The sequence below is a fragment of the Echinops telfairi genome, unplaced genomic scaffold (genome assembly GCF_000313985.2).
Source record: "Echinops telfairi isolate 266 unplaced genomic scaffold, ASM31398v2 ScPeMD7_1713;HRSCAF=2227, whole genome shotgun sequence".
Taxonomy (NCBI): domain Eukaryota; kingdom Metazoa; phylum Chordata; class Mammalia; order Afrosoricida; family Tenrecidae; genus Echinops; species Echinops telfairi.
The window spans coordinates 5499003-5514157 of NW_022105611.1; the positions used below are offsets into that span (position 1 = coordinate 5499003).

At 43.3% G+C, this 15155-nt stretch overlaps 1 protein-coding gene across 1 annotated transcript in view; it reads left to right on the forward strand.

The window, feature by feature from the left end:
* The first annotated feature begins 280 nt into the window (after nt 1–280).
* RAB38 (RAB38, member RAS oncogene family) overlaps nt 281–15155 on the forward strand; it is a 54103-nt gene continuing 39228 nt past the window's right edge. Inside the window, exon 1 of the mRNA XM_004708888.3 lies at nt 281–482. Within this exon, the coding sequence (XP_004708945.1) occupies nt 281–482 (202 nt within the window). The remainder of the gene's footprint in view (nt 483–15155) is intronic.

Sequence of the window (15155 nt, forward strand, 5' to 3'; positions counted from 1 at the left end):
ATAAAATCCACACCTCACCGCTTCGGGGCCGCCCTGGCAGGTGAGAAAAGTCCTGGGAGGGAGCCTGTCACACCCTGGGCGCTGGCACGGGAAGGAGGCGCCCTCTCTCCAGCGTTCCTCTCCGGGCGGTTGGGGAGTAGTCCCGCCCTCGCAGCCGCCCCGCGCCTCCCCCTCGCGCCCGCCGACTCCAGCGCTCCCCGCTGGGCAGTCGTTCTCCGCCGCCTCCTGTCCGGCCGGGCTCTGCTTCCCGGCGCCGAGGCGCCCACGGCCGGCCGCCAGCATGCAGGCCCCGCACAAGGAGCACCTGTACAAGCTGCTGGTGATCGGGGACCTGGGCGTGGGCAAGACCAGCATCATCAAGCGCTACGTGCACCAGAACTTCTCCTCGCACTACCGGGCCACCATCGGCGTGGACTTCGCGCTCAAGGTGCTCCACTGGGACCCCGAGACGGTGGTGCGCCTCCAGCTGTGGGACATCGCAGGTGAGCGCCCGCGGGGACAGGGGACCGGAGTGTGGGGCCTCTCGCTCGCCAGCCCGTCTCCTCCCGGGGCCGGAGGCAGCCCTGCGGGACCCCGATCTCCCCGAGGCAGCCGCCGGGCACGGGCGATTCTTGGTGGGGCGCAAACTGGGTTTCCAATGAAAGAAAAAAAGTTTCTGGCTCGAGCTGAAACTTCTTCCGTTGCCTTCCCTGGCGCTGCCCGCTCCAGCATCCACTCCCGCGTTCGGTCTTCCCTGCGTGGGGCTCCCTGGGGACCCAGAAGGAAGCTGGAATTCTTGGTCTCCAGCTGGTTTTCCGGCAGCTGGTAATCCAGTCGTGAGTCTGCACCATGTCATACCTGCCCCTGCCTGCCTAGCCTGGTTACCAGCAGGGACCGGGACCCGAATAGGCCCTGGCTGGAAAGCTATCAGTTTCTGTTTCCAATAATACGCTCTTTCCAGTTTGCCAACTTTCTTTTCTTCAGTTAATCAAGTGAGTTTTGGGCTCACTGCTGTAGGCGAAAGAGGGCGGGTGGTCCAGTGCAGTAAGCCTTGGGTTTTGAACCAAGATGGGGGGTACCAACCCACAGTGCGCTTAGCAGGAGACAGGTGAGTCTGTATGCTCCGGTAAAGATATAGCCCCGCGAACCCTATGGAGCAAGTCTACCCTGCCCTATAAAGTTGCTGCGAGTCCGAATCAACCAGACGGTCAGTACACAGTGAGAAAGCCCAGGACCTTTCTGTGTGTAAAGTACCACGGGCACATATTATTTCTCTCTCTGGTGGTCTCTCTAGCTTTCTGTAGCCTATCAGGAGGTGGCCACTTTTTCTTCATTTTTTTCCCCTCTGAAGTTTACATTGGAGCTCTGAAATCAGAAGTGGATTTTGAGGGTTTGTACCAAAAGGTTTGAATGCGCAGTGCCTGGTCCCTCCTACCGCTGCTGTTTGAAACCAGGCCATATCCAACCCCTCCTTGCACAATCCCGGCTAGCTGCTCAGAGACCTGCTCAGGGCTTTAGAATAAGTTCCCTCAGCTCAGTTTGCTAAGGGAAACTGGAGGGAAGTTGGATGACGCTGGCCCAGCAACCTTCCAGTGTGGAAGTTTTAGGATCATTTGGGATTCTTCATGAGCCACTTCTAACAGGTTCTACTTTTCTCCTATTTCAGGGTCTGTGACACTAGGGATTTTTAGATATGCTGGGCCCAAACTGGCTTATTACTGCATTAGAAAATAGGCTCCTTTGAGTTGGTGCACTTGACTGGAAACACTTTATCATAGCTTGAAGCAAGAACAATTGTGGAAAATTTTTGAAAGGCATTTCTTGTTCTGGGAACTCCAGTGCCTCTTTATCATGAGCTGCCAGGTCTTATGATAAAGCTTTTGGCTTGCAGACAGATTCAGGCGTTTGGCGTCATCTTCAGCAGCTTCAGTAGCACAGGGGTTAGCAGAGCACAGAAGATGTCACCAGCCAGTACCTCATGGACTTTTCATTTAAAACATCCACTATGAGCCTTTGTTCTTTGCTGTTGCAGGTTTTAGGATCTACTTAAAACTTGCCTAGACTCTAGGTTGAAATTCACTTACTTTTGAAAAGGGGATGTAATTATAATTTGAATATCTGTGTCAAATCTAAGTAATAAGATGACCTTGAATATTTTACATAATGCCTATGGGGCCCTTCTCCAGGGACTGGATAAGGTCATCATATTTGGTAGAGTGTCAGCCAAAAGGAGAAACACCTGGATGGGATGGTTGACATCGTGCTACAAGAACAGACTCACACAGCAACAATTGTGAGGATGATGCAGGGCCTGGTGGTGTTTTGTTCTGTTCGCATAGGTCAGTATGGGTCAAAACCAACCTTCTGGCTCCTAACAAGAGCAACTACTAGTCTTGTTTTCTTAACAGAGGAGATAGAAGGGTGCAGTGATTAAAACCTATGTTCCAGATTGGAACTGTTTGCATATTAATCTCTGTTCGATCTGTAGAAAGTGGTTGATCTTAGGCAAATCCCCTCAGTTCCTCATCTCTGTTTCTTTCTCTTTAAACCAAGAGAATGCTTTCTTCCAACAAATGAGAGACACAAAGAGAGAATGGTCAACAGGTGATAGCTAAATGCAGTGGTCCCTACTGCTTAAGAAATCTGAAAAGATTATTATTACACTAACTACTATGTTTTTTAATTTGTGACTATAGCCTCCATGGGACAGGAGTAGGAAGCTTATCCAAGAACTATAGCTATTATGTAACATTCATGAGAGTGGAAGTAAAGAAATCAAATAGCATATTGCATTGGGCAGAATTTATATAAACAGAAGCAGAAGTTATATAACACCTATAGAAGCAATAAGTTATTCAATCAAATGCATTGGATAAATCTGTGAACCCCTTCTTTAAAATGTTGAAGAGCAAAGGTGTCACTTTGAGTATTAGGGTGCAGTGGTCTCTCCAGCCATATGGAGAAGCTGGATAATAAATAAGGACGACCTCGGAAGAACTGATGCATTTGAATGAAGGCACTGGCAAAGGACATAACATCAACTGTCAGAAGAATGAACAAATTTATTTCAGAATAAGGATGGCCAGAATGTTCTGGAGAAGGGATGGCGAGACTTCATCACACATACTTGGGACATGTTATCAGGAAACAGAAGGACACTGGGCTTGGTAAACTTGAAAGACTAAAAAAGAGGATGACCCTCAATGGATAGATTGGTATGGTAGTTGCAACAATGGCTGGAATTCAGCCAAGATTGTGAGGCTGGATCAGGACAGGGCAGTGTTTTTTCTACTGTAACATTAATTGTGTTTATCACGTTGGTAGGGTTGGTATGAGTTTCAACTGAATTGATGGCAGCTCACAACAACAAAAAATAAGGTAAACATTATATAAGAAGCACATTGTATACATCCTGATTATATCCTAATACATTATTTTCTGTCCCAGCTCCATTTTTAAGCCTCCTTCCTAATGTAACATACAGTCATGAACAATTTAACTCCCAAGTTTAGAAATGCCTCCTACCTAATCCATGGCTTTTAGCACAGGTTTGTATTCTTGCCAATGGGGCCTCAGTCATAACAGTTTGTGTTTATAAAAAATCTTTGGAAGTTTGGAACTCCATTCTTTAGACCAAATGGTGTCCAGAATCCTAGCCAGGAAATTCTTTAAATCTAACTGTGATGCTAACTTATATTTCTGTTTAGCAGCTTTAAAACCAAAAAGCCATGCAGACTGGGTTAGCGGCTGTACAGCAGGAAAAGCTGATTGAGGGAACCTTGGGCCTTGTGGGAAAGAATGATTCAGGCACAGCACTGGCATGTTTCAAATTGCATAGGTGGCCCTGTGGGTAATGAGTTCATACGAAAGCCAGACCCATCGGATTATCACCTAGACGGGCGTGAATTCAGTGCACCTTAGAACACCTTCAGTTCTCCCTCCTCCGCGCACTCCTCTGGTGTGTGCCAGCAAAGCACAGGCAGCGATGGTCTGAGCTTAGCTCTGAGAGGGCTGATACGGAGGAGGAAGAGACAATTTTTCAGTCACTGGCACTGTTGTGATAAAATGTCAGCTCTGCCTGGTATGGAGGAATCTTTGATCAATTTGACTTTCTTTCTGTTTTTCCATTGCAGAATATATATAAACATTGGCCAGTTTGACTTTCTTTCTGTTTTTCCATTGCAGATTATATATATATATATATAAAAACATTGGCCAGTTTAACAATCTTTAACTATACAATTTGGTGACCTTAATTGTGTTTATCATGTTGTGTAATCAAAGCCATTATGCATTTCGAAATCTTCCCATCACCCCAACAGAAACAAAGCAATGCTTGGCCTTTTCCCCTTCTTCCTGCCTGTGTCTAGCAGTCATTAGTAAACTTATGTCTGTTTACATATGCCTCTTCTGGATATTTCAGATAAGTAGAGCACATAATATTTACCCTCTTATTTCTGACCTATGTTACTCATAAAGAATGTCTTCAATCCAGTGTATCTATGTTGAAGCAGATGTCAGAACTCCCTATCTCTGTACATCTGAGTAATATTCCACACTGTGTGTGTTCTACATTGTGTGTGGCCATGTGTCTCTTGGTGGGCAGTTAGGTTGTTTCCATCTTTTTGGAGATTGCGGCCATAAATACTAGACATTCATTTGGTTCAGTGCCAAGTAAGGCCAATTTATCCAATGTCTCGTAACTACTTCAGACTGCCAACCTGATCCTGAAAGGCTCCAAAAATATCTTTGAGAGGCATGTGCAGCAGGACATGGCTCTCACAAATATGGGGTGGCAATTTCCCTGGACTCTAAGAAGTTTACCATTGAGGAGGTGCTGAGTCAGCTCTTGGTTCAGAAGCCCTTACCAGACTCAGTGAAACTTAGCAAATTTGCCCCTGGCTCCCCAGCTAATAAGTGAACTAGCTGGATTCAACCCTATTCTGTCTGACATGAGATTAATGCTCTTTATGACCACAGGGCTGTTGATACGTGGCACACTGTCAGGTCACAAGCCTCGCCCCTTTTCCCCTTTTAATATTGCTGCTGCTTTTGTAGGTGGGTTATCTTCTTTCCTATTTCTAACTGGTTTGGGGACATTTGTCAGTACCACTGTGCAGAGAGAGTGAAAGGAAGCGAATGGCAGTCTATTTATGAAAATGTGGTTAAAATGAGGATGATATATATTTATGGAATGGCCTTTTTTCACTTCATATATTAATCAGGAAAAAACAAATGATAACATTATACATAAGAATCTTTTCCCTCACGTCTTCCAAAGTGTTCTGTGTAATTACTGAACACTTTGAAAGAGAACTATACAATTTGGAGTCTTTGGGTCCTGTTGCAGGAATACAGGGAGACATTTATTTACACAATTGTTGAGGGATATTGAGTCTTTAATTTTCAAGTAAACTACCTTGATTAGTGGAGATAATGGACCTTAAAGCTTGAATTCAGACACTCAGGCTCCCAGAGTCCAAGAGAGTCTACTGCCTCCTTCAAATAAAATACATGGAATATTTAGATGTTGCTTAGCATCGAACAAGCATAAAGACTTTGCTGAGCTTTGTTTGTTCAGTGATTGTTGCCCTCCAATACCACATTTTTGGACCTATATTCTCTCTGTCAATTTTAATACCTATTACCTGACAGTGTTTACGGTGCTGGGTAAGTACATGAAGTTTGTCCCAACTCCTTTGCTTAGTAGCTTTATGACTTGCACATATTACTTAACCCTCTTCCTTTATTTCTTGTCTGTGTAGTGGGGTTAAGAACAGACCCTGCATCTTAGACTTGTTAAAATAATTAAAGACGTTAATTCATATAAAGTTGTGCCTACCTATAATAAACGCTCAATAAATGTTACCGGTAGCCTTTTGTTAAAAGTGTAGTTATTGCAAGCTATTCTAATGCATCTTTTCCTGCTTGGTCTTTTTGGAATTGCTGAGGGTGATGCTGTGGAAAGAGCAAGGGGTGTTGAACTCATTTTATTTTGAGAAAATAAAACAATGGAGGTGGAAAGAACCTGCCTGAGACCACCAAAGCTAATAAGTGGCACAGGCAAACAAGAGCTGAACGTCCATTTATCTCTAGCTGTGTGTGTGTGTGTGTGTGTGTGTGTGTGTTTATGCGAGAGGGAGGTAGAAAAGGGATGACCAAATCTACTGATGATCAGAAAATCCTTTCCATCTTGATTAAATAATTCAAAGATAGCAGTTTTCTTAATATAGTTGAACTTACTGATACTAATTCCATGGGATATTTTTAGTCTGTTTATTTGTTTAAATAAAAGTATGAGACCTGGTCCTCCTATCTTGATTCATGTCAGTATCTTTCTTCTGATTTGGTTTCTTTCATTCCTTCTACCCAACACTGAGTATTAATGGCTTTACCATAGCATCTGATTTTTCCATCTAAATCAGCTACTTCACTTAAGCTGAGTCAAGGTCACCCGGTCTAAAACAAAATGTGACCACGCACACAACCCCCCACCCCAATCTGCTGGACTGCAGGGATACTGTACTAGCCTTTGTTTCCTGTACACACCACCACCATCACCAACTAACATTGAGCCCAGCTCCGATGCATGGTGCCCCACAGGATGGCAGAGTAGACCTGAACTCCCTAGGATTTTTAATGATTGATTTGTTTCTGGAAATAAATGACCAGGCCTTTCTTCCATGGCACCTCTGGGTAGACTCTAATTTTTAACTTTTCAGTTAGTAGTCAAGCATTTTAACTGTTTCTACCACCCAAGGGCTATCTGTCTTCTCTCTCTCTCTCTCTCTCTCTCATTGCCTTATACTTAAATATAAAGTTGGAGACTACTTTTTAAATTTGGAATTGTTGGAGTGACAGCCAGCTATGAGTTGAGATATGAAGCATTGCTCACAGGTAAATTAAGAAATTAGGAAGTTTACTTGGGTGATTCTGAGTTGAGGATGTTTTGTTTTTTTTTTCCTGAGTAGAGGGTAGAGAAAGTAGGTGAGTTGGATAAGAGGTCTTCCTTTAATCCATTCACTCCTTTTCCTGCTGGGCTTCTCCCTTTTAAATGAGAAATCAATATTAATTGTTACCTCACTATTTGAAGAGCACTTGTGTTACCCATTCCATTCTATTTCACAAGTCCGTTATGAGCAAAGGCTAAGAGCCTCTTTCTCAGAGTACTGCGTGTTCTGTGGACACAGGGAAGAGTAACTGTGTACTGCAGTCTTAGATTCAAGGAGTTGGTGATGTAATTGGGAAGATAGCTACAGGGGCTTATAGCATGCAAAAGGAACAGTAATTTAAGAAAGCCACACATGCTGACAGCTCCTTAAAAAAAAAAAAAAAAAGGACCAACTCCCTGACATTGGTTGATTCTGCCTGATAGTGACCCTATAGAATAGGGTAGAGCTGATCCCTCGGGTTATGTTGTTGTTGTTGTTGTTGTTGTTGTTAGGTGCCATCGAATCGGCTGTCGCTGCCTGGCTCTGTGTCATCCTCACAATTGTTCCTATGCTGCAGCCATGATGTCCATCCAGCTCATTGTGGGCCTTTCTCTTTTTTTGCTGCCCCTCCACTTTCCCAAGCCCAATGTCCTTTTCCAAGTACTGGTCTCTCCTGACAGCATGTCCAAAGTGTGTAAGAGGAAGTCTCGCTGTCCTTACCTCTAAAGCACACTGGCTGTACTTCTTCCAAGATGAATTTGTTTGTCCTTTTGGTAGCCCATGGTACTTTCAATATTCTTGGCCAGCACCAGAATTCAAATGCCTTGATTCTTCTTCAGTCTTTTTTAGTCATAGTCCAATGTTCACATGCACGAATCATTTGAAAATACCACAGCTTGGATCAGGTGCACCTAACTCTTCAGAATAACATCCTTGGTTTTCAAGACTCTAAAAATGTCTTATACTGAGGATTTTGATCTCTTGACTGCTGCTTACATGAGCATTAATTGTGGATTGTGGGTTATAGCTCAGCCCAAAGCTGCTAACCCACTACACTTCAGGGGTTCCCTCTTTGCCCTTCAAAGTCATGTAAATCCACCCTCACTGTGAAAAAGCTGAACCTCTCCATCTTCAAACCCACTTCTATCAAGTGGATTCTGACTCATAGGGACTCTAGCTAGGGCTTCCAATTCCAGATGTGTAGGCGAGCAGACAGCCTTTCTCCTGCTGCTTGGCTGGCGGGTTTGCGTGGTGGGCCTTGAGGTCAGCAGCCTAACCTGGACCATCATCACTGTTCCTGCTGACAGCGCTCTCCTGACCACGGTTACCTCCGCTTGCTGTACAGACAGCGTTGTTCCTTTGAAATGCCATCAGCGTTTTATTGCCCTAAAGTAAGGTTAATGAGAACCATAATGCACTGATTCTGACTAACCTCCAGGTTCAATTTAAAGATACCCTTAGAAATGGACCTAGTTTATAACCCGGGGACTAGCCGTCGTTGAAACCCTCAGCAGGGCCTGATGAAGTGACTGGGTGAGGGTTCCAGTCCGTCAAGGTGGTGGGAGCGGAGAGCAGGTCAGGGATGAGTGTGTGGCCAACTAGCCAGAAAGATAATGTTCCAAGAATTCGGGGTGTGGAGAGGACCTGGGACAATCCTAGAGAAGATTTGGTTCATTAGAGAAGAGAGAGAATATGTTTCAGAAGGAGGGGGGTAACAGTGAGCAAAAGCCAGAAGTGGAACTTGGCAGAGCCGAGCCAGTCATAGTGTTGGGAAGACGCCTGCCTTCGGCCGAAGGACTCATCTTCTGGTTAGCAGCCCAAGAGGTGCAACCTCGAAAACACCACAGGACCCACAGGAAAAAACAAATGATCCCTTCTCCACCTGGAAAACACTGGATCATCTTTCAAAATGCTCTCTGCACAATGTGTTCCTAAGCTGAACCATGTACACTACTACTTCCTGCTTTCCTAGCAAATGAGAACGAAGCTTGTTCACAATGCTGTCTCCCAGTTTGCTTTTCCACAAAGCTCATCAATGGTATTGGAATAGCCAAAGATTGTTATATTATCATGTAAAGATCGCAGAAGGAAAACGTGAGATTCTAAGAAGCCATTAACAAGATGAAAAGTAGCATTGGCTTCTTTTAAAATGAAATTATCTATATTTTATGATTTCTCAATTTTGGGTTTGATTGCTTTTATAAACTTGATAGAATTGATTAGTTTAAATCTAATGCAACATTTGTGGGACATGACAGTATGAAAACTGTTGATATTGGTTAACTCAAAAGAATTTAAAATACAGATCGTGTATTTGCACGTGTTAGTGTGTTCACGAGAGTGCAACACCTGTGTTTGTGGACAATAATCAAGGTTATTATTATTGTAAAGTATTTCAACTTTTAAGAAATACTCTAGAAGCCATAAAACACTATAGCCGTCCAACTGCAGCCCTTCAGTGTTTGCTGTCTGCTACGGGCAGCAGCCACCACTTGCCTGTCAGGGAGGCATACCCTGGCGCTGGGCTGGTGGAAGTCATGCCACCGATATTTCAATGACTCTCAAGATTACCCAGGGGGAGCAGGTCTGATTGGAGCTTCAGTCTAAGAACAGACAAAGAGTAAAATTCCACACAACTGAACCAATACAACAGCATCCTGGTCAATAGAGAAAAGATTGAATATACCAAAGAATTCATTTTGCTTGGATGAGCAATCAATGCTCATGGAAGCAGCAATCAAATAAAATGAGGCGTTTTACTGGGAAAATCTTCAGAAGACTAAAGAACACTGTTGTCACTGAGCGGACTCAAGTGCTCCTAAGCCAAGTCATACTATGTTCAGTTGTCCCACCTGCATGTGAAAACTGGAGAAAGCATAGGAAGACCCAAGAAGTTCCAATTTAGCTGCCTTATGGGGTTGGTGATGAGTATTGAAGACACCATGGGCTGTCAGAAGAACACGCTCAACTGTTTTGAACGAAGTGCACCTGGAATGCTCCTTAGAAGTGAGGATGGTGAGGTTTTATCTCAGGTACTTTGGGCATATTATCAGGAGAGACTAGTCCTTGGAAAAGGATGTCAAGCTTGGTAAAGTAGAGGGTCAGTGACAAATAGCAAGATCCTCGACCAGAGGGATTGACACGGTGGCTGCAACAATGGGCTCAAGGTCAAGAACTGTATGGATGGCACCCGACCAGGTAGTGTTTCATTCTGTGGGGCATAGGGTTGTTATGATTTGGAGCCAGTTTGATGGCACCTAAGGACAACAACATAAACAGTAAGGCGTCCTTGAATGGTACAAAGGGTTAACATACTTGAATACTGAATGTATAGTTGGAAGTTTGGAGGTGCTAGTCCACCCAGAGGCTTCACGAGAGGAGGATCTGGTGATGGACACCCCAAAATTAGCCACCGACAAGCTGATGGAGCACAAATCTAATCTAACGCTTGTGGGGACTCCATGAGTTGCAATCAAAGTGTAGCAGTCAATTTTCGGTTTCAGACATTAATGGGAATTCTGATGGTGAATGAAGTGAAGCAGTATTTGGGGAAACACCTCTGGCAGAGGTGTTCTCAAATTAAGGTACAAGTTAGGGTGTATGTTAATCCTTGTGTATGTTAATGAAGAGGCAATCGCAAGATCACTTGGAAGTGTCACTCTGAGTGGCATTGTGGGTGTGACACGGTGCCAGAACAGGAGGTGGAAAATTGGGTTCCTGCATACTGATGGGGGGAGAGCACATAATTGATTAGTGAGGAAGGCCCACAGGAACGATGAATTTCAAGCATCCAGTCTAGTCTTTTTATTTTGTCACTGAGAAAACTGAGGATCTGACTGGGAAAGTAATTTTTCGGAGTCTTAGCGTTGGCTGCTATGGACAGAAGGTGGTCAAGAATGAACTCAGATTAGAAGAAAACAGCGTGCTTCCTACCATTCTTTTCACATCTGAGCTGAGGATTCACTGCTGTGCTATACTCACTGAGAGCTGCTCTATAGAACTAATGCAAATAGTATTAAATGCATGTGAAGGCTTTGTGGCCTTAGCATATTCTAGCTGGAAACCCACGGCACGAAATGTGACGTTCAAGTGGTTGGGACAGAGCACCACGTGTTGACTTCACGGAACCTCATGGAGTCGGAAGATGAGAGCAGAAAGGCATCTTAGAGATCAGCCAGACTAACTGCATTTTACAAAGGAGGAAACTCGGGGAGAGAAAACTATATGTTCATGGTTGCACTGGTAACTATGGCTAAAGACTCATGTCTTAACCCTTCAGTTCACTGCCTTCTCCCATGAGGCTGTTAATCGCTACTGAAGCCATCGTATTGATTTTTGAGATTCATTTGGTTGCTTTGTCACTCAGCACCCTTCAAGTTAAATCATGACCCACATCTATGCATCTGTGGAGTGTGCCTTTAGAGATTATATGAGGAACTAGATCATATTCGATGCAGGTGTCCAAGGAGAAGTGTAGGCTAGCAGTTCAGAACACAATGCCTGAATGATGGTAGCTGTCAAAAAATGTGTTAAATGAGTGGGATCAACTCAAAGGCTGATTTTGAACATAGTCTTTGTCTTGTTTGTTTGTTTTTAAGTGCATTGCCTATGTTAAACCCTTCAGCTTGAAAGCTGATGGTGCCTGGCTATCAAAAGATACAGCGTCTGGGGTCTTAAAGGCTTGAAGGTAAACAAGCGGTCATCTAGCTCAGAAGCAACAAAGCACACATGGAAGAAGCACACCAGCCTGTGCGATCATGAGGTGTCGAAGGGATCAGGTATAAGGCATCATCAGAACAAAAAATATTACCATAGTGAATGATGTGGGGAGTGCGGAGTAGAGACCCAAAGCCACTGGAGATCCGCTTGCAGAGGGGTGTCGGGGAGGAGATGAGCCAGTCAGGGTGCAATGTAGCAATGATGAAAAATACAACTTTCCTCTAGATCCTAAATGCTCCCTCCCCCCATGCCCCCCTCCAACTCTCATGATCAGAATTCTACCTTTCAAGTTTGGCTAGACCAGAGGGTATACACTGGTACAGATAGGAATTGGAAACACAGGGAATCCAGGGCGGATGATCCCTTCAGGACCAGTGGTGTGAGTGGTGATAATGGGAGGGTAGAGGGAGAGTGGGTTGGAAAGAGGGAACCTATTACAAGGATCTACATGTGACCTCCTCCCTGGGGGACAGACAACCGAAAAGTGGGTGAAGGGAGATGTCGGACAGGGCAAGATATGACAAAATAATAATTTGTAAATTATCAAGGGCTCATGAGGGAGGGGGGAGCGGGGAGGGGGGGAAAAATGAGGACCTGGTAATAGGGGCTTAAGTGGAGAGCAAATGTTTTGAGAATGATGAGGGCAATGAATGTACAAATGTGCTTTACACAATTGATGTATGTATGGATTGTGATAAGAGTTGTATGAGCCCCTAATAAAACAATCAGAAAAAAAAACAAACCTTCAGCTCTCTACTTTGCTGATGGGTAGACACAGTTCTTAGGGAACTAAGTATCATTTTGCAAATAAGAAACAGCCGAAAGCGTTCAGCTGACAAACTACGGATAAAAATATAAGTGTGACAATGCCTTTTCTTCGTGTGACCCAGGCTGGAATGGCAAAACACAAACTTTCAGAGTCTGCTGACCCAGTGAACTCAACATACAGAGGGCATTTCTTTCCAGAAATAAGCTTTTGTCTCTTCTTTCTGATCCGACACTCATACCCTTACAAACTCAAACATACACAAGTGCACTTTTCTTTGTGAACACACATGAAGGTATAAAGGAACTTGGGCAGCATAGTGAATAACAACTTGGTTGTTAACGGAAAGGACAGTGGTTCAAAGTCACCAGCGGATAATGGTCATCTGCTTCCATAAGGATTATAGCATTGAAAACTCAATGGGGCAAGCTTATTCATTCTGACAGGCCTGTCGTGAGGCAGGATCGACTGGATCGCAGTGGTTGGGGTGTGTGAAGTTGTATGCCTATGTATCACTCTTTAGCACAGTGCCATATTTTTGCAACATAAAATCTTTCATCCAGAGGGCCACCTTATTCTGCCCTGCAGACATCTGGACAACCAGATCATTGAATAACCCATGACTTCATGCTTTATCTGATTAGTTCTCTGAAAGGGATCATAAGACATTCTTGAAAAACCTAGAGGCCGTCAGAGTTCTGAATAATCACAGAGGTGCCCCCCCCCCACTGTATTTTCCTGAAAGGCCATGGCCGTCCTGAGCATTATCAAAGGAGATCACTGTTTGCATCAGAGACTTGAAAAGAATGAAGTTTAAAGGTCAGTCAGGAGAAATGAAAGTTCATCTGTTGTTGGTGTGTCACATGAAGAACATTTTATAACTTTCTTTCATTAACTGGATGATTGTGGGGGCACCCCCCCCCAAAAAAAAACCCAACAACGAAAAAACAACCTCTGTAGTAGAACCCGTGTAAGAAGTGCTTTAAGATTGTCATGTGCTGGTCCTGAAAAAATGCTCTTCCTCCCAGGTGTCCTAGACACACTGGAGCACAGTGCACACATGAGCATCTAGTGACGTCAGGTCCCTTGACCTTCGTCCATGTCCCTAAATACTTAGGGATCATTCTCTTTTCACGACCTAGAAAATAACAAAATAACTTTGAGCTCAAAATTAAGGGTAAAGATCAAAGTGAGGTATGTTACCGTTATCTTCCTAAATCCACTCCACCTTCAGTATGTTATTCCTTCCAAGAAAGTTAGCTTGTTAAAAATACGACTGCTTTTGTTTTCATGTACACAACTTTATAAGAATCTTAACATAAATAAGTCCCCAAATCAAAATTAAAAACCTTTGACTGGTTACATAGTTTGAAGGGCTTTGTTTCAAGAACCCAGTCTTCAGCAACCACTAGTAGATACAGCTGGAAATAATAGAATTTTGCGCACTCTTTTCAGTCGTTTGAAAATAACTGTAATTTTTTTCACCATAAACTCTGGCCTCCAATTCTGATTTCAAAACACTGGCTATAATGTCTTTCATATTTTTGAACATGCTACGGAAATGGAAGGCAAACTCCAGTACCGTACAGTTTGAACGAACGTGCTGAGTGCTTTCCATACTCGCTTCCACACCGTCCCCCTTTGATGTTCGCGTTACCATCACCACTTTGCAAGTGAGGATGGTAAAGTGTAGAGTGTTTAAAAAACTCAATATAACTTTAGAAATTAAAAAAACTGAACCTCAGACTAAAAATGCTTCTAGCTCAAACTGATGTCATGATGCCAATCCTCGGTCTTTTTTCTCTTCCTTTCTTTTCTCTCTTTTTTTTAAATAGAGGTCCCTCTTTGCCCCATAGATTGCCTTTAATGGTAGAATGTTAGTTCATTGTTGATTCCTGCATTCAATGGTATAATGCTAGTTCATTGTTGAATTCCTGATCTTAGGTGTCTAACAAAGACCTGTCCAATGTAATGGAATGGGACATTCCTGGAATATAAACCTGATGGAGAAGATAGCACAATAATTGAGAGGATATAATGGTGGAAAATATGCATGGACTATAGATTGCAACATGTCAGGTGTGAACTCTGCTCCCCAAACTTACCATCTATGTAATGTGAGCAAGTTACTTCACCTCTCCAAGCCTTGATTTTCTCATTTGAAAAAAGATAATAATTGTATCTTCCTGATCATGTAGATATATCACATTTCTGATGGTTAGTAAACATCTAATACATGTGAATTATTATTATCCCCTGAGTTGGATTAGACGGTGGATACCCTTTCAATATAATGTCTAATGTACTGATGTATGATGCTGGTGTTCATATCGCTTCCCACTAGAATGCAAGTTTAAATTATAGTTATACTGGGCAGAGTCTCATGTCGAAATCATTATGGCCCAAGTGTTCAGGATAATGTTGTCAAGTAGAACGTTCTGTGATGGTGGAACCGTTTATGGAACTGGCTCTGTCCACACAGCAGCCCACCCCCACGTGTGCTTTCAGGACATCATGGATGAGAGCCTGTACTATGACTGGAGAACTTAATTTAAAATTTTATAAAGTATCTACCATTTCATATCACTTTAGTTCATTTAAAATTAAAGTTACATTAGAGCATGTTGTAAATGAATAATATGATAGGGCTTCAAAAAGTTCATAGAAAAATGGAATTAAAGCATGATGGGGGGTACAAATATAACACCTTATTTTTTGATCTCCCTTTGGCCCATTTAAAGTTGTTTCAGTTTTGAATA